General features: G+C 43.2%; 1 protein-coding gene across 2 annotated transcripts; it reads right to left on the reverse strand.

Annotated features, from left to right (window-relative positions):
* Positions 1-1,507: 1,507 nt before the first annotated feature.
* Positions 1,508-27,668, reverse strand: PPIL4 (peptidylprolyl isomerase like 4). Of its 2 annotated transcripts, XR_012902718.1 has the most exons (14): positions 27,429-27,668; positions 26,864-26,931; positions 26,712-26,776; positions 23,434-23,551; positions 22,040-22,182; positions 19,965-20,061; positions 15,257-15,373; positions 14,240-14,364; positions 12,623-12,689; positions 11,726-11,837; positions 9,967-10,063; positions 9,332-9,470; positions 2,957-3,076; positions 1,796-1,935 (listed from the first exon to the last, which is right to left on the reverse strand). XR_012902718.1 is itself a non-coding variant. In XM_075924413.1 (13 exons), exons 1-13 carry the CDS (start codon positions 27,496-27,498, stop codon positions 1,699-1,701), a joined length of 1,455 nt encoding a protein of 484 aa, XP_075780528.1. In that variant the 5' UTR covers positions 27,499-27,667; the 3' UTR covers positions 1,508-1,698. The 2 variants fall into 2 exon arrangements, 1 of the variants encoding a protein (XP_075780528.1); XM_075924413.1 differs by lacking the exon at positions 2,957-3,076 and having other exon boundaries at positions 1,508-1,935; positions 27,429-27,667.
* Positions 27,669-27,684: the final 16 nt, after the last annotated feature.

The raw sequence follows: 27,684 nt of genomic DNA on the forward strand, positions 1-27,684 counted from the left end.
AGAGCAGAGGTTGAAGTTTCATTGAAATATAGATCCATAACTTTTTTCCCCCTGCCATGGGAAATAAGAGACATAAGAGGGTGCTACATGTACAGCTATTAAAGAAAAAGGGAATTCTATAAAGAAAAAAAGACCCCCTCCCCCCAAACTCTTGAGCTCAAAAAACTGCACTGATGCCCTGCAGTGTCAGAAAATTTCCCCTTGAAAAGACGTCACAGCCAAAGTGAAGGTATAGAAGCTGAGGTTTCTGCTCTGAGGTTTTCAGTTTTACAAATCAACATTACCAGAGAACTGTTTTATTATTTCAATACCCTGCTCCTTGGTGTCAGTATTAATCCTGAGGTTAAAGCTACCATAGCTGTGAAAAGTGAATGACCAGTAAGGAAGTAAGAACTCAACGTGAGTGGAATGAGTCACCTTTCTTAGGAAGCTGTGTAGGAATCATACAGGGCATGATTACAGCCTATTACTAAAGAGACCTATCTCACTATACTAAGCCACAGAACCATTGCAATGATATGAAATGGCTGGTTGTCTCGGCTGACCTTGCAATAGAGATCATTCATCTGCACAGTAACATTACTTCTTAAAGCACCAGACAACATGATTATGCGTAGGATTGGATTCCATTTATCTCATAATGCTTGGAACTTCATGCTTGTATCAGAAGAGTCTGGGCATTTTCCAGAATAGCAGCCCTCACAGAGAGAGACATGCTATGAAATGAGGGTAGGTGTGCCAGAATTTCTCAGCTCCATTTGGCATCTCTCCTAAATTAGGTACCTACATTGGTATTTAAATCACAGAAGTGTAGGACTGGGAGGGACTTCAGTCATCTAGTCCAGTCCCCTGCACTCAAATAATTACTTGGTTACCCCTGTATGGAGTACAGTGACTTATGCACACTGGCAAGGCAGTGTGGAAAGTTTGCACTGATATGACCTGTGCTTCAGATGGATTGATGCTGAACATTATCTCCCTTCAAACAGCATTAACTTCAGATGCAGCAAGCACTAAGATGTGTTAATAGTTTTATGTGTTTGACAGTTAAAATACAGCCATTTCAGACAGACAAGAGTACTGTCCAAAGGCTGGATTTTCTTACAGCAAAATACAAAGTGACAGACAAAACCAAATTGCCTTGCATTTCTTAGGGCTATGAGACAGCCATACTGTCCCAATCAGTCCCACTCTGAATAGTCTGCTGTAATACAATCCACCCAGTGAATGCCATGTGCTGAATCTCATGCTGACAGAGCACTGTTCCTAGGTCTGGGTCTCTCAGGGTATGTCTAACACTGCAACAATGAAAAACACCACCCCCGCCTCGAACCACTACCACCATACTGAGTCTAAGAGCCTGGATCAACTGATCCCGCCTGGGCTGCAGGGCTAGAAATTGCAATAGAGAGGTTTGGACATGGGCCGGTGATGGGAGTGGGTTTCAGAGCCCAAACCTCTCTACTGCAACTTTTAGCCATGTGGTGAAACAGCAAAAAAAGGGACATAAAATACAAATTCTTTTATTGAGACAGTCTTCCAGAATCAAGCAGTATTCTACAAAATTAAAGGTTAAAATAGGTACACTCATCACTCCTGAAACTGAGACACCAACAAGCAGTGGCAAACGCAGATTTGCTGGAGTACCTGCACAGTTGTATACAAGGCATTATGCAAATATAGGAGGAGAAGGATACATCATCTATGTCTGGACCGCTCCTTATCTTTGGATTTCTTAGGACTTCTACTTCTGTCTCTCTTTTTATCCCGCTCTCTTTCCCAAAGCTCTTCTCGGTGTTTGTCTTTAGATTTGCTGGAGCTATAGTGGCTGTCTCGATCCCGAGACTGGCTGCGACTGCGGCTTTGTTGTTTGTCTCTCTTTTCAGTCTTTCTTTTCTCTTTGCAGCATTCTTCTTTGTATCTTCGGTCAGAGTCCTGTCAAGGCAGTTTGGTGACATGCAGTGAAGGGAGGATATTAATATTAAAGGGTATACAACAGAACAAGAAAGTAAGACAGACCAGCTCTTTGGCTTTCTAATTGGCTCCAGGTCCATCCCAGGCTCTTAACAGTTCTGACCAAGGATGGTCCTGCTACTCAGCTTTAGTTCCTTCACTCTGTTCCTGGTCCCAGCTACAACTTCTTAGCATGCCTCCAAAGCCAGCATATGTTGGCTCAAAGGACAAACTGCAACCATGGAGAGAAAGGGGCTACCTAGCAGGGGAGCTGCCTGGGAAGCAATGTCCAAATCTCCACACAGCACCACCCTCTGCAAGGCTGACCCTTCTCCTACCCAGCTCAAAGGCACGTTACCATGGGGATGCAGCAACCAGGACCAGCAGGGAGTGGAGAGCCACGGCTCTCCAAAGAGCCTTGGGTGGAGATGGAGCCAAGTAGAAGGGCTACTCTAAAGCAGAGTCACCAGCATGGATCAGGACTGAACAACAGATGCCCAGAAGGTCAAATAGAAGGCTTTTGTGGGCCAGATCTGGCCTGTGGACTAGTAAAAGACCAATGCTGCTCTAAAGCCTTCTACCTTCAGCCTGTCTTAGCTGAAAGAATATTAGATAATGGGGCTAGTTCTTACAGGTAATATCATGAACCAAAGCCAACTGGTAACTTGATATAATTTAGGGGATCAAGTCCAGAGCTTTTATTTGACCTGTTATCACAAACAGAGTTATTTGCAAAATTCAGATCTGGGTTTGATTTTTGACTAATAGTGGAGTGTTTGGCTCCAGGATTTTGGTTCAGGTGCATCTCTATTTTGTATCAGCACAACACTGATGATGCAATGTTCTGTACTCATGTAACCTAGTTGAACTAGGGAAACCAGACTGAACTAGTGAAATTTCAGATACTACAAATCTTCAGAGAACAACTACTATTCAAAAGCTCATAACTAACATTTTTCAAAACGTCATTTGGTATTACAATTGAGCAGCCTGTGGCACTTACCTACAAGCTCTAACACATCAAAGCTTTCATCACAAGAGTACTTTGAGAAGCTGCATTTTTAGAAGATCACTAAAACTCTGAAAGGGCTGTCCAACGGACATAATTGGCCTTTTAACATTCCTGGAAGGATTAAGAGGATGGAGACCACATCATTTCAAACCCCACGGTCTTCCAGTAGATGTTCTGGTTACTTTCATTTAAAAACAGAATATTTACTGTTTGTATAATCATTAAACAATCCAATGTCAGATTTCTCTTATTTCAAGATCTGGAATGGATGTTTTACACTTTTTTTCTTCAGCTCCCAACAGACACAGACACAGACTCTCTCTTCCCCCCCCTCCCTCCGTGAAATTCTACCTAATCTGTTCTTGGCACCACATTTTTGTGTACTCTTCAAACCGGTGTTGTAGCTTGCTTGGGAATGGAGAATACTTCACCAATATGCAAATACGAGAAAAATAATCAACGTAGTCATTGTCAAAGAGGAAAGAATCTACTTAAAATGTATTCAGTCATAGTTATAAGCCATCCCATATCATAAGGCAAGTATAAATGTGCCTTTTAAATAAAGGACACGTATATGATCTGAAGAGAAACCAGAGTATACATGTCCTTTATTTACAGGGCACATTTATACTTGCCCTATGATATGGGATAGCTTATAACTATGACAAATTTTAAGCAGTTCACATGTACTGCTGGTATAAAATACAAATGTCAACATTTATAATCAATAGTACACAGATCAAACAAGTATTTATATGGACATCACAGCAAATAGGCCACCTTGTATTCCCAAACCCATTTCACTGTTCTATATTGAACTATACCAAAAGCACACCTGGCCTAAAGCACAGTTAATTTTGCTAACGAACAGCACCAATGCATGAGTTCATTTACAAGTTAAAACTTAAAAGATTTAAACACTAATTTAACATAACTTGTGTAGCTGTGTGTGTAACCAAGACTTAGATTCATGGTAAATCCCCAAGCATGCCCCCACTGATGTCCCACTGGACATCAATGGCGAAATTTCTAGACTTCAAAAAACCACTTCCAACAAAACCCCACATCTTTAAGCAGAAACCTCTTCAGACAAAAGAAACCCCAAACCTGTAAAAATAAAACCTTATTCTATAGCCATACTGGAAGGTCTAAAGCCTAAGGCCTTCATTTGCCACATTGAAAGAGCAGCAGCCATTAGCTGAAAGGCAGGAGGTCTCATACTCACATTCCATCTAAATTCCCTCAGACCTGTATTAGATAGACCTATAGTACAAAGAGAACCTGGCTTTATATCAGGGGTGGTGAACCTCAGGTCTGGTCCCCAGCTTACCTGGATATGGCCCACAAAGCTCAGCACTGGGGAGCCTGCGCTGGCGCTCCAGCCCCCCACCTGCAGGGCTGGAGCACACAAAATCTACTATCTCCCCCCCCGCCCCCCGTGGCTCTGGTGTGCAAGGGAAACGTGGGGAGTGTCTCTCTCCTTCTCAGTCAGGGGCTTCTCACTTGTGTGCTGCCCCTGACTGATTTTTCTGTGGGTTAGCAGCCCCCTACACAAAAAAGATTCCCCACCCCCGCTTTAAAGGAAGGATATGAAAAGGGATATATTTTTTTAAATGTTCTTCTCTCTGTCATATTTTTACAGATTATGTTATGCCATGGGGAGAGATTATGTTATGCTATATCTATCCACCAGCAGTGGATTTAGCCAATCCAGTAAAAACCCACTAAATCAACCACAGATTGCTCTGCGGTAGACTCCTATACTCTACTCGTGATGAGAAGAGTAAAGTAAATTGACAGGAGAGTTTCTCCCATTCATGGTGTGTAGACCCACAGTAACTCAATCCAAGGTACACTGACTCCAGGTACATTACTCACGGAGCTGGAGTTGTGTAGCTCAGGTCAGCTTTCTGCGGTAATGTAGACATAGGTTCAGTCCACGATCAAAAGGCAATGGATATATACAGGCAGATGGCATACAAGGAAAAAATAAGTGCATAATGGTCTGCATGACAGCCAGTAATCTCAACACACCAATAACCTAACTGTTGTCGTTTTTTGAAGGCGTCATGGCAAAGGAGACTTAAGAAGGGATGTGAAGAGAGATGTTGAGGTAGCTTTGTAGATATTTATGCATAGCATCCACAAGCATGAAGGGCAGCATAGGGACAAGCATGGTTCAAAAATTTAAACAAGTATGCGATGAAGGGGAAATCATAGAAGTCAGATGTGGGAGTTGAAATCTCCATAGTGAATGAGATGAGAGGTAGTGGGAGAATAAGCAGAGAAGGATTTTGAAAGTGAAGAAGAACAGCTTATGTTTGATGTGATAGAAAAGGGGGAGGCAAAGGAGGCATGCAAAGAGAAGGGTAATGTGATCAGAATTACAGGCGAGGCAAATGATATTTTCAGCATCCTTTAGAATGGATATGAGCAGGGTACCACTGCGTTCCTCAAAACCAGAGAGAAGGATTTTGCCAAATCAACATGTGAGACAACAGAAGCCTGCATGAGAGTTTCAGCTGTGTGGCTGGACAGGCAAGGCCATATTTTAATAATCTCCTCCATATGTGTAATCTCTATCTTAATATTTTACAGATTTTAATTATTTTATTTTTTTTCCTTTAATTATTTCTTTGCATGTAAAAACAACATGCATTGGCATAGAGAAAGAAAAATCTTTTAGGAAGCTCCACAGTTACTAAAATGACAATGGATTTTAAGCTCCAATGTCTTGTGGCATATCAGAGCTAGAAACATGTCATACACCATGACAAAGGGAGTGAGAGTGTTCCTGATATGCAAATTGCTAACTTCCTTTAAGTTCTCTCATGCTGGACATCAGGCCCGTCATTGGGCCAGCATTAAACATTGCTCATCTTCTTTGCCCAGTTAAGTGTTGGGGTAGAAGAATTCGACACTAAGTTGCAGGGGGTGTGGAAAGGAGGAAATAGGGCAGTGTTTCTTAAATTGTGTTCTGCGAGGCAGTCGGAGGTGTGCCATGGACAACACAGTTCAAAATGGCTGCCCTTAAAGGGGCAGGCAACCTTTTTTTCTTCTCAATAACTTTCTGTCCCCAACCACCTTTTTTTGGTCAATAACATTTCCCCCTCCCCCCTCTTTTTTATTTTGCTCAACAAAAAATCCTTGGTGTTCCTCATGAAAAAAAGATATATTGTTTGGTGTTCCTCGGTCTTAAAAAGTTTAAGAAACACTGAAATAGGGGACGGCAATCAGTGGCATTTGGCTGTTTCTCCCGCACCCCAATGGCATTTTTTTGCAAGCTCCTTAGAGGACTCGAGGCTGGGCAATATTTGTCAAAAAGCTAGTAAAGCAACTGAAGGATCATGCAAATTGCTATTTATCACAGATGACATCAGCACCATAGAAATAATACACATTTTCTGCAAATAGGCAAACATCTCACCACTGCAAAGCTCAAAACAGGCATCTACACCAGCAGAACAGCAAACAAATAAGATTGCCTTTTCAAATTGGCAACTTAAGATCAAACTTAACTGTCAATATTTTTATTGAAGTATTATAACCATATAACAGAACAAAGTCCAACAGAAAGAATAGCTGACTTACTAATCGAACACTTGTAACCAACCATAAAAATCAACACCATGACTCGCTATGCTTAAAAACCCTGACAAATTATAACAAGAGGAAAAGTCAGTGAGGTCTTACATATATGTCAACAGAAGTCCACTAAAGTCCTCTCACAGAGTATGTCTACACTTGCACCTGCTTTCGAGAGAGGGATACAAATGTAGACATTTGAAATTGTAAATGAAGCTGGGATTTAAATATCCAGTGCTTCATTTACATATTTGCATTACAGCGCTATTTTGAAATAGCGCTATTTCAAAAAAGAAACGCTGTCTAGATGCAGTTATTTCAGGAGAAAACCCTTCTTCCGAAATAACCGGTAAACAATGTTGTATGAGGAATAAAGGTTATTTCAGAAGAAGGGTTTTCTCCCGAAATAACCACGTCTAGACAGCGTTTGATATTTCAAAATAGCGGCTGTCTGCAGTTATGCAAATGAAGCACGGGAAATTCAAATCCGCACTTCATTTGCAATTTCACTCAGCTGCATTTGCATCCCTCTCTCGAAAGAGGGTGCAAGTGTAGACATACCCACAAACTCACTCACAAGAAAAAGATAAGAAAACAAATTCAAAGAAGTCTACGCTGCCAGCAGAGAAAACTGGAAAAGGAGGCCACAAATGAAAATAAAGTTCACAAGCAGAAGTACAAACATTATTGAGCACACCCCGCCATCTCTTATCCAAATCTCTTCTCTGCCAGTGTACCTACCTGCTCAAGATCCACATCCTGCTACTTAAAGAAAACCACAATTCCCTAACAGCCCGACGTAGTGGAAGAGTCAAAAATAATTTTTATAACTGAAGACACAAACTGAACAATCAGAAAACAAGCACCAGACTATGAAAGAGGATGAGTCAAAACTCACTGAAGAAGAAGAAAAAACAGCACCAGAAAGCAAAAAAAACATCTCAGCATCACGGAAACTGATCAGGGCAAAAAAATCCTCTTCTTCACATCATTATTGACGGAGCTGACAGCACTACCCAGAGTTAAGGTTGGCCAGTGCGTTTTATTATAAGATCTGGTTTTCAATTGATTAAAACTTTAACCATTCTGTTTCAAAATGTCCATACCAGGTGACTATTTCAGGCTAAACTTTTAAATTAGGAAATTACATTTAAAAATCCCCAACAACACTTAGTTAAGGAAACATTAAGATTGAAATGTCAACCAGTCAAGACTTAAGAAATGTAAAAATTAAGGCTGTTCATGCTAGACACAGATATAGTAGCGATGAGCACGATAGATTCACCTAAGAGAAATTAGTAATTTTGTATTTGGTGCAGGGTTCAGATGGTATGTAGTAAATAAGGTCTGGGAGCATACACTTAGCTCAGTTGCTCCCAGCCTTTTCAATACCACAAACACCTTTTCAATCTATTAAAATTTTACAGAACCCCCCACACACAATATAGCTGTGCCCACAGCCTGCACATCCTTCAGCCCACGCTGCTTCCTGAGAGGCACCCCTCCTCCTGCTGGGGAAGCAATGTGGGCTTAAGGATGTGCTGGCTGCCGTCCTGGAGCCTCTCAGAGATTGCAGCGCTGGGGGGTTCAAAGGTTAATGCCAACAAGGTCTATGAACACTGTTTGCCAAGTGTCACTCAATGGAAATTGCTATTAAAAACCTCCAACTGTATTCTCTCATACATGGCGAGAAAACGGAATGATAAAATAACCAACTTAATAAATTCAATTTCGGGATATTAAATGAAGATCAATATTATCCCAAGAATAAAGACAAAGGATGCAGGGCGGGGGCCCACTACTGAAAATCATTATCCACAGCTGTTCATTTTTAGTGTCAACCAAGCCAAAATCCTCCAGCATTACTAACCTATACAACACAAACACAGATTTCACGTTGATACTTCTGAGTCAGCTGAAAGATAAGTAAAGCCATCAAGAGGCTGGTTTTGACTGCACATTAAAATACGCTCATGTGCACAATTCCCGGAAGTACACGAAAAATATCTTGCACGCATAAAATATGATTACGTTATAGCTGGTCTGTGATGGGAAATGTAAAAAAACAGACTCAGTATTGAAACTCCTACTTTTGTGAAACTCATATGCTCCCTTTTCAGGACATTTCAGCAGAAGGTCAATTAGAAACAGCTATCCCCAGAAGTTCAAGAACATCTTTGACAGCCCACCTGTACATTGCAACAAGCCCTTCACTCATTTAAGGTATTCACATGCAAGGTTCCCAGAAAAACCCTTTTCTTTTTTAGCAGTTACAAGAGACATGGTCATATAGGCTATGTCTAGACTGCAGGCTTCTCTCGGAAGAAGCTTTTCTGGAAGAGATCTTCCAAAATAACTTTCGAAAGAGATCACCCACACTGCCAAGTGCATTGAAAAAAATAATCTGCTTTTTCAGCAGATAGTGTCCACAGTGAATAGACACTACTTCGCATGTAAGCTGTGATCACTATGGAGGGAGTGGCCACCTGTGCTTTTTCCTCTTCTTGAGAAAGAACTCCTTCTTCCTGTCCACACATGCCTTTTTCCAAAAGAACTCATTTCCAAAAAGGCTTCTTCTGTGTAGAAAGGGTTTTACCAATGTTGGAAAAACCCCTCAGTTCTTTCGATTTTTTTTTTCAAAAGAACGTGATTGCAGTGCGGATGTAATTGACGGGGTTTTTTGAAAAAAACTACCATTTTTCCAAATAAAACCTCTGTAATGTAGACATACCCATAGAGACATAGGATTAAATCACCAGTGAAATGATGGCAGTTCAGTACCTTGAATTTTTTAGTCTTCTTGTCATCCTCTTCATCATCAGAGTGATGGCGCTTTTTCTTCTTGTGTTTTTTACCCAAGCGAACATGACTTGCACTAGACTCCTCTACCTCTTCATCCAGCACAAGGTTATATTTTGCGCTATATCAATTGATTAAGGGCAGATTTGGTACCAGTCACTGATGAATTCAGAATATAAAAGCTCACAAAGCAAATGAACCCATGTATACATGGGTGTAACGCTGAGACAGCCAGTACTTTATGCAAACAAAAATAATGTACAATGAAAAATTACAGGGTAGGTAACAGTAAGACTGACTGAAATCTGCTCTGGGGAAACAAAACATCCTACTCCTCCACTGCTTTGCAGTAGGATACTTATTCATACTGGTGCAAAGTTGGCATAAAATTAACACTTTCTGATCTGACAGTGGGGTTACACCTTGTTGACATAAAAAAGCAAATTAAAAATAAATGTGTAATTCTAAAAGCAATGCCTAATGGTTTGGCTGCTGCCTAACATAACATCTGTCCTACAAAAGCTTAGAGAACTAAAAATGGTGGTCACAAAATTCAGGTTGCAAGTCCACTACATTATAAGCCCATGGGTCACACATTATTCAACTGTTAAGGATACTCTTGATTTGGCTTTACTTCCTCCTTCAAAATTAATTTGGAAGGTTTATCATGTTCCTTTTCATACTCTTTGAAATCATCCTTGGTATACTTCCCACCTGTTCATACAAAAACAATCAACTGAGCTTTCATCTCCAATTTACAAATCGAATAAGACACAGCAGTACAGCACACAATTCTCATCAGTTACCTCCATCATTACTGTAATCACTTTTACAGAAGTACCCAGTAGCAACTCCAGGAATGGTCTTACAGCATGTCTGACCCAGAAAAAAAGAGAGGAGGGGATCAGGCCATGACTTTCCTTTTAATCTCTAGTCCTTCTGTTTGAGAAGACCTGGCTACCCACTTCATGCTTAAAGAATACAGAGCTGGATAGGGACACAAGGCGTCAAGTGGCAATTATTCTGTTTGTGCTTAAAAGCTGGTCCTTCATCTCTCAGTTTAAGGTTCTGTTGGCATTTCTGTTACAACCCTCTTCTTTCAAAATCAAAACAATGAAATTTTGCTGTCTACCAAAACTTGGAGGAAGAGAGGAAATCTCACTACAAAAATTATACAATTTTTAATACACATTTTGAAAAATATTCTCTCACAGGTTAATGTTTTAAAGAGGCCTATTGGATTTTATTTTCCATATTTCTATAACTTGAAGTTTTTGAAAACTAGTTAATAGCACTGTGAGTTAAGTGCTGCCACCTTATGGTGAAGGCTTATACTGCAACAGCAATATAAAGATTAGATAAAAATTAGATACTCAGTTTGTCTTGTAATGCAATCCTTCATGAAGTGAAGGAAACAGAAAGAAAATGCTGATTATTGCAGTTTTATGTTCATAAATAATATCCAAAATTATACAGGTTTTACCTCCCTTAACTGGAATTCTCTGGTCCTGCAACATCCGTGGCCCAGTAGATGTTCCTGAACTACAGAGCCCAGGTATAGGGAGATCAGGCACACAGGGCAGGAGCGGCAGTGGGGCATGGTGACTTAGCTGGGAGCCAGGGAGCAGGGTGCAGAGAGATGGGTGGCACAGCAAGAAGATCTGGCCCCTGCAACCAGGGGGTAAGCAGGGACCTAGCAATGGCAGCCGTGGAACTCTGGCCCTGGCCATGGAGCCTGGGGATGGCAGCGGCAGCCTTGGAACTCTGGCCTCAGCTACAGAGTTCCAGCAGGGGCAGAGCCCCCAACTGCGGAGCTCCATTCCCGACCATGGAGCTCCAACCCTGGCAGCAACCAGGGAGCTCTAACCGCAGCTGCGGAGCTCTGACCACAGGGGCAGTCATGCCTGGGCAGGCAGCAGCAGGGCTAGGCTGGAGTCCTAGCTGGGGGGCAGCAGGACAGAATGGGCCATGCTGGGAAGGACCTCCCCTGGTCTGGCAAATCCCTTTGTTTGGGACTGGTCGGGTCCCGAGGGTGCTGGATGAGGGAGCTCCAACCTGTACTTTTTGAAACTTTGATATTAATAAAGAAATGCCACTAGTGTACTTTTACTGGCAAAAAATACATTTGGAAACATGATAGTTACCAGTAAACCTCTTGCCCCCTGATATGCAGTAAACAGATAGACACACAGATTTAGTAACCTTCGCTCAAGCAGACAGGAATGCCAAATTATGGCCATTATGTCACCGAAAAGGAGTTGATCAACCTTATAAAAAGATGCTTGTCCTACACAACAGTTCTAGTTTGAGAGAGCAATAATTACTAATTTAAGGTTTGAAATTGGTATAGAATCAAAGGATGACAAATAAAACTACCTTTTCCTCTCCATTTAACTTTTGCAACAGACTGGCTAAAATCCACATGTATTCTCCGGTCATCTATCAGCACATTATCCATTTTGAAGTAGGCTTTCTCACAGTCTTCTTCCTGGTAGCAATATTTCCAGAAAACTTAAGTCAAGATTAATTAACAAATCATATACAAATATTCTTATGAAGTCACCATTTAAATCCAACATGAATTGCTCCTGGTATAGAGATTCCTAGTGAATATGCTACAAATGAGCAAATATATATTTAAAGTTTCTAAAATTGATTAAATCACATCATGTTACCCATGTCACATTTTTTAAAATAAACTATAATTTTACAATTTGACCTAATGCAAGCATGTAAGATTTGAGATTACATAAATCTATACCAAAACAGAGCATTTGTATGTGTATTATGTTTGGAATAATATATGTAGAGAAAATTACAAAGAAAGACAATGGCTTTGTTAAAAATCTTAATTAAACTACCTGAGCAAGCTAAAGTAAGTGTCCTGGAATACTCTTGAACTTCATTCAGACAACTCTCTCAGAATACAGAACAGTAACAGCCAACAAATCAAACACAAGCTATACATTTTATATAATGAGAACAACTCTTACAGTCTGATGACATTCCAATTACTGACTTCAGAAGGACTGAAGTACATACTTACAATTTGCTACACAGGGATGAACTTAAGTATGTTTAAATGTTTTCCTGCATGGAGACCTACATCCTCTGTAAGTTGCAGTCAACAGATGAGGATATTAACCAACACTTGAGCAGATCACATGTTCTCATTCCATCCAGCACAGAGCTGCGTTTGCAAGGCGAGATGACCCAAGCCTATTATAGAAATGTTGCTTCTAAAAACAGTGTAATATCTCCACAAGAACATACCTTTTCAAATTCAATGAAAGCATAACAAAGAGATTCCCCTGTCTTCCAGTCTCTAATCACTTCACAGCTGAAAAAATAGCATGAAATGAAAGTGTCAATGCCTTCTGGTTTGAAAATGTCTGACGATTATCACCATTGTAAAGGGACGTTACCAGGTAAGAAATTTTAACCTGTGCTATAAGGCCTTTGACAATAGTAGGATCAAAGCTCATTCACATAAGCAGGAGTGGGGGCAGGGGGAACATGCTCCCCCCCACACACCATGGGCAAGATGGACAAGGGGCCAGCAGCCAGTGAGCCCAGAGCCTCTGGATGGCCCAGAGGACTCGGGGGGGGGGGGGGGGATGCCTGGTGCCTGCAGCAGAGGTTCCCCCCACACACACTGGCATAATGGCAAGAAGCGGAGCAACATGGCCATAGCCCACCCTGCTCCCCCAGCTCCTGGACACATCACTTAGGGAAGGAAGAGGGACTGCTCCCCTCATTCACTGGTAGTGTTAAGCAAAGTGATACAGCTGGGAACCAGGGAAGCAGAGCAGAGCAGGCTGGGACTACATTGCTCTGCTTCCCTCTGCCCATAAAAATGGCAAGCCACAACCCCTGCTGCCAGTGTCAGACCCTCAGTAGTCCCCAAGGCTGCATCACTCAGGGGAGGGAGCTTGTGGAGAAAAAGACAGGAAGGAATCACATGACAGGAGGTGGTCACAAGGCTGGTGCCCTCTCTACATCCCTCCTCAGCAGTCACCCCTGCACGTAAGTAATCTACATGCACACTGAAGTCACTGGATACACCAAGCAACTGAAGCTAATTTCAGGTAAGCAGCAATTAGTGTGATAAATGGGGGCTTTAGAATTAGTCCTAAACAAAGGCTTACTGAATCAGATTCTATTTTCCATCAATGCTTTTTTTTTTTTTTTTTTTTTTAACTTTTACTAAGCTAGAACAAACATTTGTTTGTTGGTTTAACTTTGGGGATTGCAATTAATACTGAGGAATGTTTGAAAAAGAACTATGTAACAAGATGGCAGTGTCTCTCTGAAATACCCCACCTTGTCAGTAGGTCCCCACTACAACACTCACACACGTTGGCTACGTCTACACTGGCCCCTTTTCCGAAAGGGGCATGCTAATTTGACAGGTCGTAATAAGGAAATCCGCGGGGGATTTAAATATCCCCCGCGGCATTTAAATAAAAATGTCCGCCGCTTTTTTCCGGCTTTTAGAAAAGCCGGAAAAGAGCGTCTACACTGGCCCCGATCCTCCAGAAGTAGGAATAAGAGATCTGCGGAAAAGGGCTTTTTTCCGGAGGATCGGGGCCAGTGTAGACGCTCTTTTCCGGCTTTTCTAAAAGCCGGAAAAAAGCGGCAGACATTTTTATTTAAATTCCGTGGGGGATATTTTAATCCCCCGCGGATTTGCCTATTACGACCTGTCAAATTAGCATGCCCCTTTCGGAAAATGGGCCACTGTAGACGTAGCCAAGGGCACTAAAAGTGGATCTCCAAAAAGAAAAAGATCTAGAGTGAGAGTAGAGTGGTAAAGCCTAAGGGACTGCTTAAACTGATTTTGGTTCTCTTTTGGTGGGCTTTTATTAATCACTATTCTGCAGAAGTTACCTTTTAATGGGCCCAAATCGTGAAAATATTATCTCCAGGTCCTCATCTGTGGTCACAGGATTCAGCTTACAGACAAACAGCACATTTTCTGGTGGTTTGATATCTGCATCTGGTAAATCTCCCACCTACAGCATGCAGAAAAGGAAAAGTTTTTCAATTTGTTTTATACAAAACCTGAATTTCAGTGCACTATATTCATAACAAAAAAATAATTTAAGTAACATTTTGGATGTGTTACTATCCTGGAAAAGGAGGGGTGGGGATGATAAATATTCTTTTCTTCACAATTCAGCCAGTGGAAACCTGGGAAAGATCTATAATTACTGTGAGGTCTCAAAAAAAGAGAACTTTATTCTCCGCCAAAAAAAAGTATGATTAGTGATTAAAATAGATAACTAGGAATCTGCAGTGCTCTTCTTCCCAAAACTGTCAATGAACACATGATTAATATTCTCTGCTTTAGTGTTTCCGTCAGTAAAAAGAGAATAATACTCTTCTCTTTTACAGGAAAGCGGAGACTTCAATTTGTGTGTAAAACACTTTTTTTTTAAACACTCTTTAGATAAAAGATGTTATGCAAGATTACTATTACAGGTGCTGGTATTAATCAAATGTGGGTAGATGAATAATACAAAGTTGATAGACAAAAATGAGACACACTGCAGGGATAATGGTACCATATAGGATTAATGAGATTTTATCATTTAAAAAGCATTTCTAGAAAGCTTGTTAGAAATCTTGTCAGACCAGTGCCAATCCTGGGTTTGGAACAAAGATGGTACTGATCTTCCTGGGAAATCTCCTCCTGTAAATGGACACTTGACCTTCATCCATGTTCACTCTTTTAGCTCTACCAGCAGCCTTTGATACCATGCACTCTGATCCACAAGGCCAACATTTCTGACATGCAACTCAAAAAGTAAGCCCCTGTCTTAAGCACTCACTCACCCAGGTATAATGTATATTATGTATATAATACATAAAGAAAGTACAACTGAGAAAAAAAAAGATGTTTACCATTTCCAAAAGAATGGCCTGAGTTTTTGCTTCTTTCTCTGCCTGAATTTCTTCCACTTCATCCACAGACTTTCCTTTGAAATCATCAATTTCTTCATCTGCTCTTATTCTGCCACTCTATGAAAAATTGGAAAAAAGATACAAAACAAAAAAGCATTTTAATACTAACCCGAGTTAGCCTTCATTTTTCTTAATACTAAAACCCTACCTCACACTGGAGTAGTGAGTGTTGTGAGACTAAGAACTATAATTCCTGAAATATTAGGCTAAGACCATTCATTCTGGTCAAACAGACAACTAAGTAGTTTCACATGGTAACGAGTTTCAGTCACAGCCAACCTGGGCTAGATTACACCACAGGTACAGAACTTTTTTTTCCTATCGGAGGTCACTGACCCACAAACAAAAAAATAAAACCAGTCACAGTCCATACACAGGCCTGTAAGGAAGCATGGAGGTTTGGGACTTTTCCTATGCTCCAGGATGGGACCAGAAATGAAGAATTCAGGATGGCAGAGGGTACTCTGGACTAGAGCTAAGGAGTTTGGAGTGTGGGAGCGGGCTCATGGCTGGGGCAGTAGGGTGAGGCTTTGGGGTCTAGAAGGGAGTTGGGATACAGTAGGAGGTTCTGATCTTGGGCAGAGTTTTGGGGAAGGGATGCAGACTGTGGAAGGAGGCTCAGAGATGGGACCTGTGGTGAAGTTGTGGGAGATGAGAGGTGCTAGCTATGGCCAGGTGCCACTTACCTCAGACACTGGCACAGCAGTGCTAAAGCAGGGCCCCCCTAATGCCCTGATCCCCTGCTGCTCCAGAAAGCTACCACAGTGGCCCTGTGCACTTCCTGCATGCACCGCCCTGCCCCTGCAGCTCCCATAGGTCACATTTCCCAGACAATGGGATCTGTAGGTCAGGTCAGTGCATGCGGCCTCTGAGCTCCTGTTTATCGGCATCCTTGTGCCTCGGGGCCAACCTAGCTTCACCCCACAGCAGGGTGAGCCAGCGCCCACAGTTGCACCCCCATGGGGGAAGGCACTGATGGTCAGGGCTTCTGGCCCACAGCAAGTATCTGTGTTGGGGGACAGAATTACACAATATGGAGTTTTTCACCTCTATTATCCCAAACCTATCCCACAACATACTTGCCAGGTTATTTCTATTTAGAAGAACTTGTTCCTATTTTTTAAAAGAAAATTGTTTTTATTGAAATAAGTATATAAGTACTATTAGAGATTTCTGCGGGTATGCCTATACTACCACCCTAGTTCGAACTAGGGTGGTAATGTAGGCAACCAGAGTTGCAAATGAAGCCCGGGATTTGAATTTCCCGGGCTTCATTTGCATCTCGCCGGGCGCCGCCATTTTTCAATGTCCGCTAGTGCGGACTCCGTGCCGCGTGGCTACATGCACGAGGAGTAATGGTAGTTCGGAATAGGAAGCCTAGTCCCAACTACCTAGTCCGTGCCACGTGTAGCCGCGCGGCACAGAGTCCGCACTAGCGGACATTGAAAAATGGCAGCGCCAGGCGAGATGCAAATGAAGCCCGGGAAATTCAAATCCCGGGCTTCATTTGCAACTCCGGTTGCCTACATTACCACCCTTGTTCGAACTAGGGTGGTAGTGTAGACATACCCTGCCTCATCTAGCAGGACTTCAATTTCACAGAGTACAATTAAAGAAACTGTATATATATTATACAGTTATATCTAATCAAGCATTCCAAGTACAGGCAGTCCCCGGGTTACGTACAAGATAGGGACTGTAGGTTTGTTCTTAAGTTGAATCTGTTTGTAAGTCGGAACTGGCGTCCAGATTCAGCCGCTGCTGAAACTGATCAGTTTCAACAGCGGCTGAATCTGGACGCCAGTTCTGACTTACATACAGATTCAACTTAAGAACCCCAGGCATCCCCAAGTCAGCTGCTGCTGAAACTGATCAGCGGCTGATTCCAGGAAGCCCGGGGCAGGGGCATCCTGTAGTCAGCCACTGGTCAGTTTCAGCAGCGGCTGACTTGGGGACGCCTGGGGCAGAGCAGCTGGGGTGCTGCTGGGTTGGTCCAGTAGCGCCGCCGCTCCTCGGCGCTACTGGACCAACCCAGCAGCACCCAAGCTGCTCTGCCCTAGGCGTCCTGATTCAGCCGCTGCTGAATCTGACCAGCAGTGGCTGAATCAGGACGCCTGGGGCAGAACAGCTGGGGTGCTGCCCGGTTGGTCCCGTAGCGCCCAGAGCGGCGCTACGGGACCAACTGGCAGCGCCCCAGCTGCTGTACCACAGGTGTCCGGAGCAAAGCCACGGAGCACAGGGGCAGCGGGACAGCCCAGACGCGTCTGGGCTGTCCGCTGCCCGCGTGCTCCGCGGCTTTGCTCTGCTTTGCCCCCCGTCCCCCTGGTCTGCAGACCACGGGGATTGGGGGGGGCAAAGCACAGCCAAGCCGCGGAGGACGCGGCCAGCTGACAGCTGTCAGCTGACCGCGTGCTCGGTTCTGCTTTGCCCCCCCGTCCCCGTGGTCTGCAGACCAGGGGAAGGGGGGGGGGGGGCAAAGCAGAGCCAAGCCGCGGAGCGGGCTGTCAGCTGACCGCGCGCTCCGCGGCTTGGCTCTGCTTTTTGCCCCCCCCCCCCCCACCGGTCTGCAGACCAGGGGGACGGGGGGGGCAAAGCAGAGCCAAGCCGCGGAGCGCGTGGGCAGCGGACAACCCTGTCCGCTGCCCACGTGTTCCGCCGCTTTGCTTCCTCTCCCTGGTCTGCTGGAGACCAGGGAGAGGAACGGCCCTGTTTGTAACTGCGGATCCGACATAAGTCGGATCCGCGTAACTCGGGGACTGCCTGTATAAACATTTCTGCAACAAAATATTGGCCATTTTAAAATCTTCTCTTCCAAAAAGCGCTCTCAGTTCAAAACATTTCATTAGAGCTAAATAGTATATCCCTGTTTATCCTCTGCAAATGTCTGATTATAAAACTGCCAAGTATTTATCTAACTTACACTGAGCTATCAAACCTTATCCAGAGTTTAGATTTGTGGATGTTAGGCTAATTTTGGTATACCTCTATTGGAATTAAGTTCTAACATTAAACTCATCACCATGATTATCTGTTACATCTTTTTTTTTTTTAAATTTCAACTTCTCTAGTCAATTTATTGTTTGAAACATTGCTCTCACACTAATGAATATATTTGCTTTCAGCAATGCCAATAACTGCAAGGTAAGAAAATACAACAATTAAAAGCTGAACTATTCTTAGCAAATCCCTTCTGCCTAGAACACAGACAAACCAGTGTGTCTGCTTCTATGTGAAGCATGGGTAGTGAAGTAATATTTTCCAGTTCACAAAAGTTATCTTGTGTGAAAGAGCCGATAATGTTGCTTATTGAAAAAAGGGAATACAAGGATAAACTTCACTTTATATTGTAAAAAGAAAATAAGTTAGCAGTGATATATTGTTTGGGGCGAATCGAAAGTATTGAGGAACCTATAATGCTATACCAATGAGGAGTCCTGTGGCACCTTAAAGACTAACAAATTAATTCGGACAAAAGCTCTCACGGGGCTGGAACAACATGCATGAACGAAAAAGACTAACAATGGCTACCCCTCTGAAACTTGTCAATAATCCCATAGCTGGGCATTTCCGACAACAGGATCATTACAGAGGTGTTACATTTTGATTAATCAAATAGACAACGGGATTTCCATCAACTATTCGATCAGTTGATAAGGACTAGTGTGGTGGTCCACCTTTGAAATACATTTCAAAGACTGAAACGTGTGGAGCCCAGGGCGAGTCACCCACTGACCCCGGACTCCATGCAGGTGCTTTCACTTTAAAACATACAAGGGTCCCAGCAGAGGCTTTTGTTTATTTTAAAGATTGAAATGCAGCATGGAGCCCGGGGTTAGATTAAAGACTGAAACGGGGCACAGAGCGGGGATTCTTGTACATTTCAAAGTTGGAACGCCACTGATGTGCCACTGTCCTCCACCACAGAGCTGGAGCTGGGGTGAACTGGCTTTTAAGCCAGCTCCCCCCCAACAGCTCCTCCTCTTCCCTCACCTTGCTGCCTCTTTCTGATAGAGACAGCAAGGAGGGGGGAAGCGACTAGTTGACTAGTGTGTCGACTGTCCGATAATCTTTTGCTTGTCAACTAGTCATATAGTCGCTTACATCCCTAGTTCATTACTGTTATAACATTATAGCTTTTCTTTTTGTAGCATCAATTAACAAATACATATTTGCACTGCATCCACCTATCTGCAACTAGAAACAACCTGCTGATCTTTGTATCTTCTCTTCTTCAAAAGAGAAATAGTTATGCGCTTTGCAAGCATAGAGATCACTTCAAGTACAATTGTGCTGCATAAGCATTTCATGTGTTAGAAAAAGAAATCAAAATAATGTACATGTATTATCCAAAGTATGATTCTGAATATATTTAGGGTCTTTGGTAGATTTGACCACATGGATAAATGGGGAAGCTATTACAATAAAAATGCCTTTTCAGAAATCTTCCCCCATTAAAGAAATGTGTAATTGCATACTGGAAGCCCTTATTTTGCAAAACACTTGACCACATATTTAAGCATGAGTAGTCTCTTTGACTTCAGTGGGACTACTCACTTGCTTTGCTGGATCAGGCCATTGGTAAAACTCAACTAGTTAGCCCATTTACTCATTTCCAACACCTTTCTAAGAAGCCATCAGCAGTACTTACATCTAGTTGTTCCTTAGTGGGCTCTGGGGAGCTGTCAGGTATTATCAGACCAGGCGGGTCATCAAATGGATCATCTAATATCACTGTATGATTTATCCTAATGAGAAATTTAAAGTAAAAATCAATTCTAAGAGTTAGCCTTTCAATTTGTTTAAAACTAGCTCTTACTTTAATTGAGAAACATGGAATCAATTTTAGCGATACTAGTGTACATTATATACAGGCAATCCCCGGGTTACGTACAAGATAGGGACTGTAGGTTTGTTCTTAAGTTGAATCTGTATGTAAGTCGGAACTGGCGTCCAGATTCAGCCGCTGCTGAAACTGATCAGTTTCAGCAGCGGCTGAATCTGGATGCCAGTTCTGACTTACATACAGATTCAACTTAAGAATCCCAGGCGTCCCCAAGTCAGCTGCTGCTGAAACTGATCAGCGGCTGATTCCAGGAAGCCGGGGGCAGAGCAACTCTGCCTTGGGCTTACTGTAGTCAGCCGCTGGTCAGTTTCAGCAGCGGCTGACTTGGGGACGTCTGGGGCAGAACAGCTGGGGTGCTGCTGGGTTGCTCCAGTAGCGCCGCTCCTCGTCAGCGCCGCTGCTGGTCAGTTTCAAAAGCCTGATCTGCTGGGGAGAGAGGGGGCAGTAGCTGCGCCCTCCCCCCCCCAGCAGACCAGGGAGACGCGGAGCAAAGCCGCAGAGGACGCCCGCAGCGGGACAGTCCAGGCGCGCCGCGGCTGTCCCGCTGCGGGCGTCCTCCGAGGCTTTGCTCCCCATCTCCCTGGTCTGACCAGCAGACCAAGGAGACGGGGAACAGCTTTTCTCGCCCCGGAGAACGCGGGCGGCGGGACCGCGGCTCATCTGGGCGTCCCGCCGCTCCCGTCCTCCGGGGCGAGAAAAGCCCCGTTCGTAACTGCGGATCCGACATAAGTCGGATCCGCGTAACTCGGGGACTGCCTGTATTAAAAACAGGGCTAGATAAATATTCTGTAAACCTACACTACTAAATACTATGTACTAATACATAATGCTAAAATAAAGCCAGTTCGGATGTGTACACAGACTGTTAGGATACTAAGAATAAACTGAGTGTTTTTATTAATAACTAGTTGCTGATCTTTTAACATAGTCGTTATTTCCAGACCAACAGTAAATCTAGTTTGAGAGTAAAATCTTCATTTCAACTTCTGTTGCCCTCTTAACTTCCTACTTTGTATTAGTGCACCCTACAGATTTTTGGCTACAATGAATCAAAACAAAATATAGTTGAACTCTCCTAAAATAGTACACAGATTAATATACAAGAAACATTTAGACCACCAAAGCCATGTTCACAGATCTAGTAACCAACTCAAGCACACCAAGAAATCTGTTATCTGCAGCCAGATACCACAGAATATGTTCCACAGAGAAAATCCTGGATTTTTACCTTAACACACTTAAAATCACCTTCAGCATATGATGACACTCCAAAGAAATAGATTGCATCATGGAACAGATCACCGAAATATCTCAAGAGAACTAGCTTCAAAATGGAAATAAAGTCTCCTCTGACTCCTGCCGCAAATTGTCACCTACAATCTATATTGGACCCCATAGACGAGTTAAGTGTATCAAAAAAAATTAGGGATGTTAATGGTTAACTGGTAAACCTCACTCTTAACCAACGAGGCTTACTGGTTATGGTTACTCAATAAGGGACAGAGCAGATCCTCTCCCGCCATAGGCAGGGGGCTGCTCCACCCCCACGGGGCCCACTGCAAGAAGGGGCACTCCAACCCTGATGGAGCAGTCCCCCATCCACAGTGTGAGGCTGGCACTCCAGCCTGCTCCTGTCCCCCTAATTAATCTCCCCCACCACCTAATTCATACAGAGCGAGGGGAAAGTGCACAGCTTGCTGCATTCTTCACTCTGGGTGAGGAGTGCAAGGGGCAGGAAACAATAATGCCATAATTGCAATCACAGCATACCTTTTGGAAGAGGGCAGGCTCCATTCTCACTTTCTGATGCCCAGACTTTTGAGTGAGTAGCACTTCAGTTATTTATTTACTAGAAGCTAGGAAGTTAAACCTAGTTGTACCTTATGTCTTGGTAAGGAACAAATTCCTTGTCAACGAAGGTCTCGTTAATTTTCTTTAATACATCCATGCCTTCGGTTACTTCTCCAAACACTGTGTGCACGCCATCAAGGTAATCTAGGTTTTCCCCTGTAGTAATAAGAAACTACAAAGACAAAATTTAAAAAGTTATAGTAAACCGTTACATTTTGAGAATCTCCACATAATTTTGGGCCTGACATTGCACCCACTGACATCAGTGGAAGTTTTACCACTGATTTCATTGGGAAAGAATCAGAGGGGTAGCTGTGTTAGTTTAAATCTGCAAAAGCGGCGAGGAGTCGTGTGGCACCTTATAGACTAACAGATGCATCTGACGAAGTGGGTCTTTGCCCACGAAAGCTTATGCTCCAACACTTCTGTTAGTCTATAAGGTGCCATACGACTTCTCGCCGCTATTGGGAAAGTACTAGACCAGAGCTTCAAGCAGTGTAAACTGATCAAGTTCCATTGGCTTTAATGGAAGTAGGATAGTTTATACCAGCAGCACATCTAACCATCCACCCTTAATTTATAACAGATCACATGGCTAAACAGCACAATAATGAATGATATTTGGAACTCATTCTTTACCATCAGTTGGAATAGTCTTGCTTACTGCTATATTTATCTGGACACAGCTACGATTAGTATTGGCAATATTACATGTATGTTACTCCAGTCTCAGTTATTATATGTCTGTTTGCTAAGTCCATATAATTTTTATCTGCAATTTTCTTACTCAAAAGGAGCATTTCAGGATGCTGAACACCATCAAGGATCACACACCTACAGTTACACTTGCTAGCTATATTTTAACATTTAAGCATGTATGCCCATGGTCACCAAGTGATAAGGTATCTCACAATTTTTTACAACTGTTGCTAACCAGAGAAGATGGTATTTTACTGATACTGCAACTCTAGGTAGGTTGAATGAACATATTTGTCCAGAATCACAATAGCAGATATACAAAAAACCCTTAAAAATATTTATAGGTGATACTACACATTAGACCAGTTTACTTCCACACTGTCCATCTCAGTCCTCTTCTACCTAAAATAATCATTAAACAATAATGCAGTTCTATTAACCTATCACCTTTGAAATGCTCTACAATAATGAACCAATAAGTGCACATGATGAAGAAGAAAACATGTAATTTAAAGTATGATTTCAGTTTCCCAATGAGTTGTTATAACTAGGAAATGCTGGAATCATTTGTAAAAATATGAATACCTCATCGGTATCCTTTAATTATTTATAAGCCAGCAGTTACGTGTTGTTTTCATTGTTATGCACATTTTTTTAAACCTGTGGAGTATCCCTCTTTGCTATTCCAGAGGGAAAGGAAACCCTACAAACACTGTGCGCTGACCTGAGATCCATGCTGATCATTGCCATTGTTCACCATTGACACGGTTCCCTTTTTCTTGTGCTTAATTCTTGGCACTTTTTCTGCCTCAAAAAATCTAGCTTGATCACCATAGAGTTTACTGAAAATATATACAATAAATATGTTATGAGGCAGCAAGATTAAAAATGGCTGACAGTGAAACAAGCGTTATACAACAGTGAACAAGACAAATTTACAAAAATGTTACAGTGCTTAAATAAAATGATCATTTATAACTACTCCACCCATATTGCAGGTATTGTTAAAAGCTCTTTCATTGAGGCATTCTACAGCATGAGGATTTTTGAAACATGCCAGAAAACTCCGACAACTGTGATAGATATTAGCACGTAATTTGCTAAAAGCTACTGTCAGTACAGCGTGCAGGGAAGTAAAAGCATAATTCCGTTTACCAAAACATAAATGGGACTTGTGCACTAAATTCTACTTATAAAATAAAAAGTGAAAACCATTAAATAATTTATACATTGACTAAACTTTATCCTCAGACCAAAATAAATAAATAAATGAATAAAAAAAGCTGCAAACTTCATTTTACATATTAGCTTTCAAAGCATAAAGGATTGCATGCAGAAATTTTAGAGTCTCCGTGTCTGATCCTGATCTCACATTGTTCTCCCCAGGGGTGAGAGATCAGACCTATACACAGGATTGTGAATCTATATATGCACTCTTAAATCATTTAAACATGGTTTATATCAGTTTAGATTGCACCAAGAACTATAACCTCACATTTCTGTACCGTTCAGCAATAAGAAAAAGGTAACACCCTCAGGATGGATCTGTAATCTCAGAGACCAGCAACAGAAGACAGAAGCAAGTCAGCCCTGCCACTCTTTTGGAAGATTCTTCAGGTTGAACCTCTGAAAACTCTGGTCTGGCAACATCCATGATCTGGCAGGATCACAGATGTTGCTGGATCAGAGAGCCCCAGCACCTGGGAGTACAAACCGGCTGGGAGCCCCAGCCAGTGGGACCAGCGAGCCCTGTCCCTGGGAAGCCCTGGTTGGGCAGGACAGAAGAGGAACCAGCAAGTCCCATCCCTGGGGAGTCCTTGCTGGGTGGAACAGCCAGCGGCAAAAGCAGGGCAGCCGGCAAGCTCCTTTCCCAGGGATCCCTGGCAGAGCACAGCAGAAGCAGGGAAGCCATCAAGCCCCCTCTCCAGGGATCCCCAGCAGAGAGCAGCAGAAGCGGGGCAGCTGGCAAGCCCCATTCCCAGGGATCCCTGGTCGGGCAGGGGGAGAAGCAGCACCATGGCAGCTGGGGAGCTCCACTCCCGGGGAGCCCCAACAGGCCAAAGCCCAAGTCCAAGCCCTGTAGGCTGGTGTTCAGTGGCAGTGGGGCCGGAGCAGAGCCAGCCACAGGGAAGGGGAGCATCCTGGGAGGCTGGTGGCAGGGGACCTCCCTGATCTGGCAAATTCCCTCAGGATGGGTCAGAGCTTAACGATGTAGGACAAGGGACGTATAACCTGTATTTGAGACACAGCACAACAAAGAACCAGGTATTGAAAGAAAAAAAATCAGTATATAATATAGAAAAGGGCAAAGAGAAGACCAGGAATGATCGATGAATTATCAGAACAATAATACATTAGAATCCTGGATTGTCAAAAGTTTTGACCCACTTACAGAGACTAGGGATGTTCAATATCAGTTAATTGAGTAGTAGATTAACCTCATGAATTCTTATAGGTTACTCAACTATTCAATAGTCCCTGCAGGTGGGGCTGGCAGCCAGTGTGCTTCGGTCCCACTCCGAAGGAGCCCCCTGCCTCTGTATTAGAAGCAGCAGTGCAGGATGCCAGGCGGGAGCTGGTCCACAAGGGGAGGCAGTTTAAAAACCAGCTCCCCTCACAGACCGGCTGCCTGTCCAAACGCAGGGCTGAGCTCCTAGACATGGCACCAGCCAGAACTGAGCTGGGCTGCCTGCCCACCTGGCTCCTAATACGCTTTAAGTGCAGAGCTGCAGTGAGGATAGGTCCCATACCTGGCGTGAGCCAGAACTGAGCCAGGCTGCTGGCCAGTCTGCCAAAAAATTTATCGTTGGGGAAGAGGGGGAACTGCATGTAGTCTATAGCTTTAACCTATAAGCTTTTGCTTATCGATAAATCCGTTACTCAACTACACTATTACATCCCTAACAGAGAGACAATTTTGTCCCCATCTACCTTACAGTAGGGATGTTAAAATGTGTTTATTTAAGTAAACATGTAACTGCTGAAATTTTCTGCAATACAGAGGCAGCAATACAGGGAGAGGAAGAGGGGCTATGTGTAACCATGAAGTTTATTCAATGAGCCCAAGCTCACCAGTTAACCATGTGTACATTTACACTTTCATGTTCCTATCTTACAGTGTGGGTAGAACTTTGTAACCATGTTGTAACAAAGTCTCCCTAACTCCATTATAGCATAGCAGAACAGATGTAAATTTATTTGGTGTGCCTCAAAGATCCATAATAGTGAGGTCTAGAGTAGTGCAAGGGCAAATAATTGTAATTCTATCCAGCCAATAGAATTGTACGAGCACTATTCATCAACTAAGCACTAAATACAGAGGGCTGTTTTCCTCAAGAGCGTCAGTTAAAAAAAAAAAAAAAAAAAAAAAAAAGAGTATCTGGAAGATTATGCAATCAGCTAAAATTCTATTTTACCTTTTTACAAGTAGAGAAAATTGATTTCTATAAGAAATGCGATTTTCTCCCCAACACCCTTTGCATACCTCTTTAAACACACGCGTGCACACACACACACACTCCAATAACCTGGTACCAAAAAGAACACTTAATGTATTTAGGGAAGTTAAAATGTGAGTCCAGGCAAGTTTTATTGATTTTGACAAGGGACTCAGGGGAATTTTTACTCTAATCTCCCATTTCCCCTCAATCATAAACAAAATATAAGAGCATGGGATTGTAGTCCTTAGCATTGCAGTAGAAAAATTGTTGACTTCTCCAGAGCAGCTATTTAGGGCATGCAGTGCTGCAGACAAACCTACAGTGACCTCTTTACAATTACACATTATTGATTTAAGAATAGAAGCAGCATGCTGTCCTAAAAAAAACCCCTAAGTGTCTAGGATCAAAAGACAGTATGAGGAAGGACAACAGAAATAAAGGTGTATGAGCAAAAGAAGCTCTCTCCTCCCAACAGTGTTTAAGTAGGACATTCAGTAAGTCCAAACAGAATCAACTACACTCCCAAATTAGGACTATTTTATATTAAGTATGTTTTACTCACCAAAAGATAGATTCCCCTCCACGGCCTGTACCCAAGGGGTCACCAGTTTGTATAATAAAATCCCTCTGGAATAATGTAAAATAACACAAGGTATTAGTCCATGTATGGATGCAGAGAAAAAAGGAAATATAAACTATATTAAAGACACTAACCTGTACATTGTGAATGAGGCAGTAGTTGTAGTACTTGATTTTGCAAAGCTTCAGAAAATTCTGACAAGCTGCAAAAAATTACACTGAAATTTACTAAAAAACGTTAATTTATTTGCACATTGATCTTTTCTCTTTGGCTCTGGGACTTTTTAACATTGGACTCTAAACCCCGCTGCCCATCTATGAAAAAGATGAATTACCGCAAATTTCCCTTCCTAGACGCTACATGCAGCAATATTTAGGCTCCTCAATAGGAACAGCTGCATAACAAAGATCAAGACACATTCCCCTCTCCCGGCCGTCCCTAAATGTCTACCAAAGGAAGAAATCAAGAGCCGGCTTGTGGATGCTTCAGAGACACGGAAGGAGGAGATACTGTCTGCGGGGGAGGAAAAGGAGCTCCCGGCCGCAACTGTCGCTTTTAACTTAGAAAAATATTACGACGCGTGGAAACTAAGGGCCCCCCCCCCGCCGCTTGCAAGCGCCCCAGTCCGAACCCGCGCCCGGGCAGAGGGAGCGGGACATTAGCGCGGGGGGGGGGGGGGCGGTCCCCGGCCCCACCCACCTCTGGGCCGCTCCTCCGCGTACAGGTCGATCACCAGGTCGCCCACCGTGGTCTCCAGCAGCACGGCCATGGCCGCGCGCGCGCCGGAAGCACAATAACGCCCCGGCCCCGCCCCTCCCCGCCGCTCAGGGCACTCGGCAGGGAGATGCCGCGATTTGCCACTTCGCTGTCACGGAGCGCGCCCGTGCGAACGGAGCATGCGCAGTGATACCGCCTGACGCCGCCTCCTGTGCCTTAGACTCCAGAGGCGGAAGGG

The sequence above is a fragment of the Pelodiscus sinensis genome, chromosome 3, assembly GCF_049634645.1.
Source record: "Pelodiscus sinensis isolate JC-2024 chromosome 3, ASM4963464v1, whole genome shotgun sequence".
NCBI classification, from domain to species: Eukaryota; Metazoa; Chordata; order Testudines; family Trionychidae; genus Pelodiscus; species Pelodiscus sinensis.

Coding starts and splice junctions, on each gene's coding strand:
- PPIL4 (XM_075924413.1), bottom strand. CDS start 27,498: ATGGCCGTGCTGCTGGAGACCACGGTGGGCGACCTGGTGATCGACCTG. Junction 26,777..26,863: donor GCCTCATTCACAATGTACAG/GTTAGTGTCTTT, acceptor ACATTATTCCAG/AGGGATTTTATTATACAAAC. Junction 1,936..9,331: donor AGAAGACTAAAAAATTCAAG/GTACTGAACTGC, acceptor CTGCCTTGACAG/GACTCTGACCGAAGATACAA.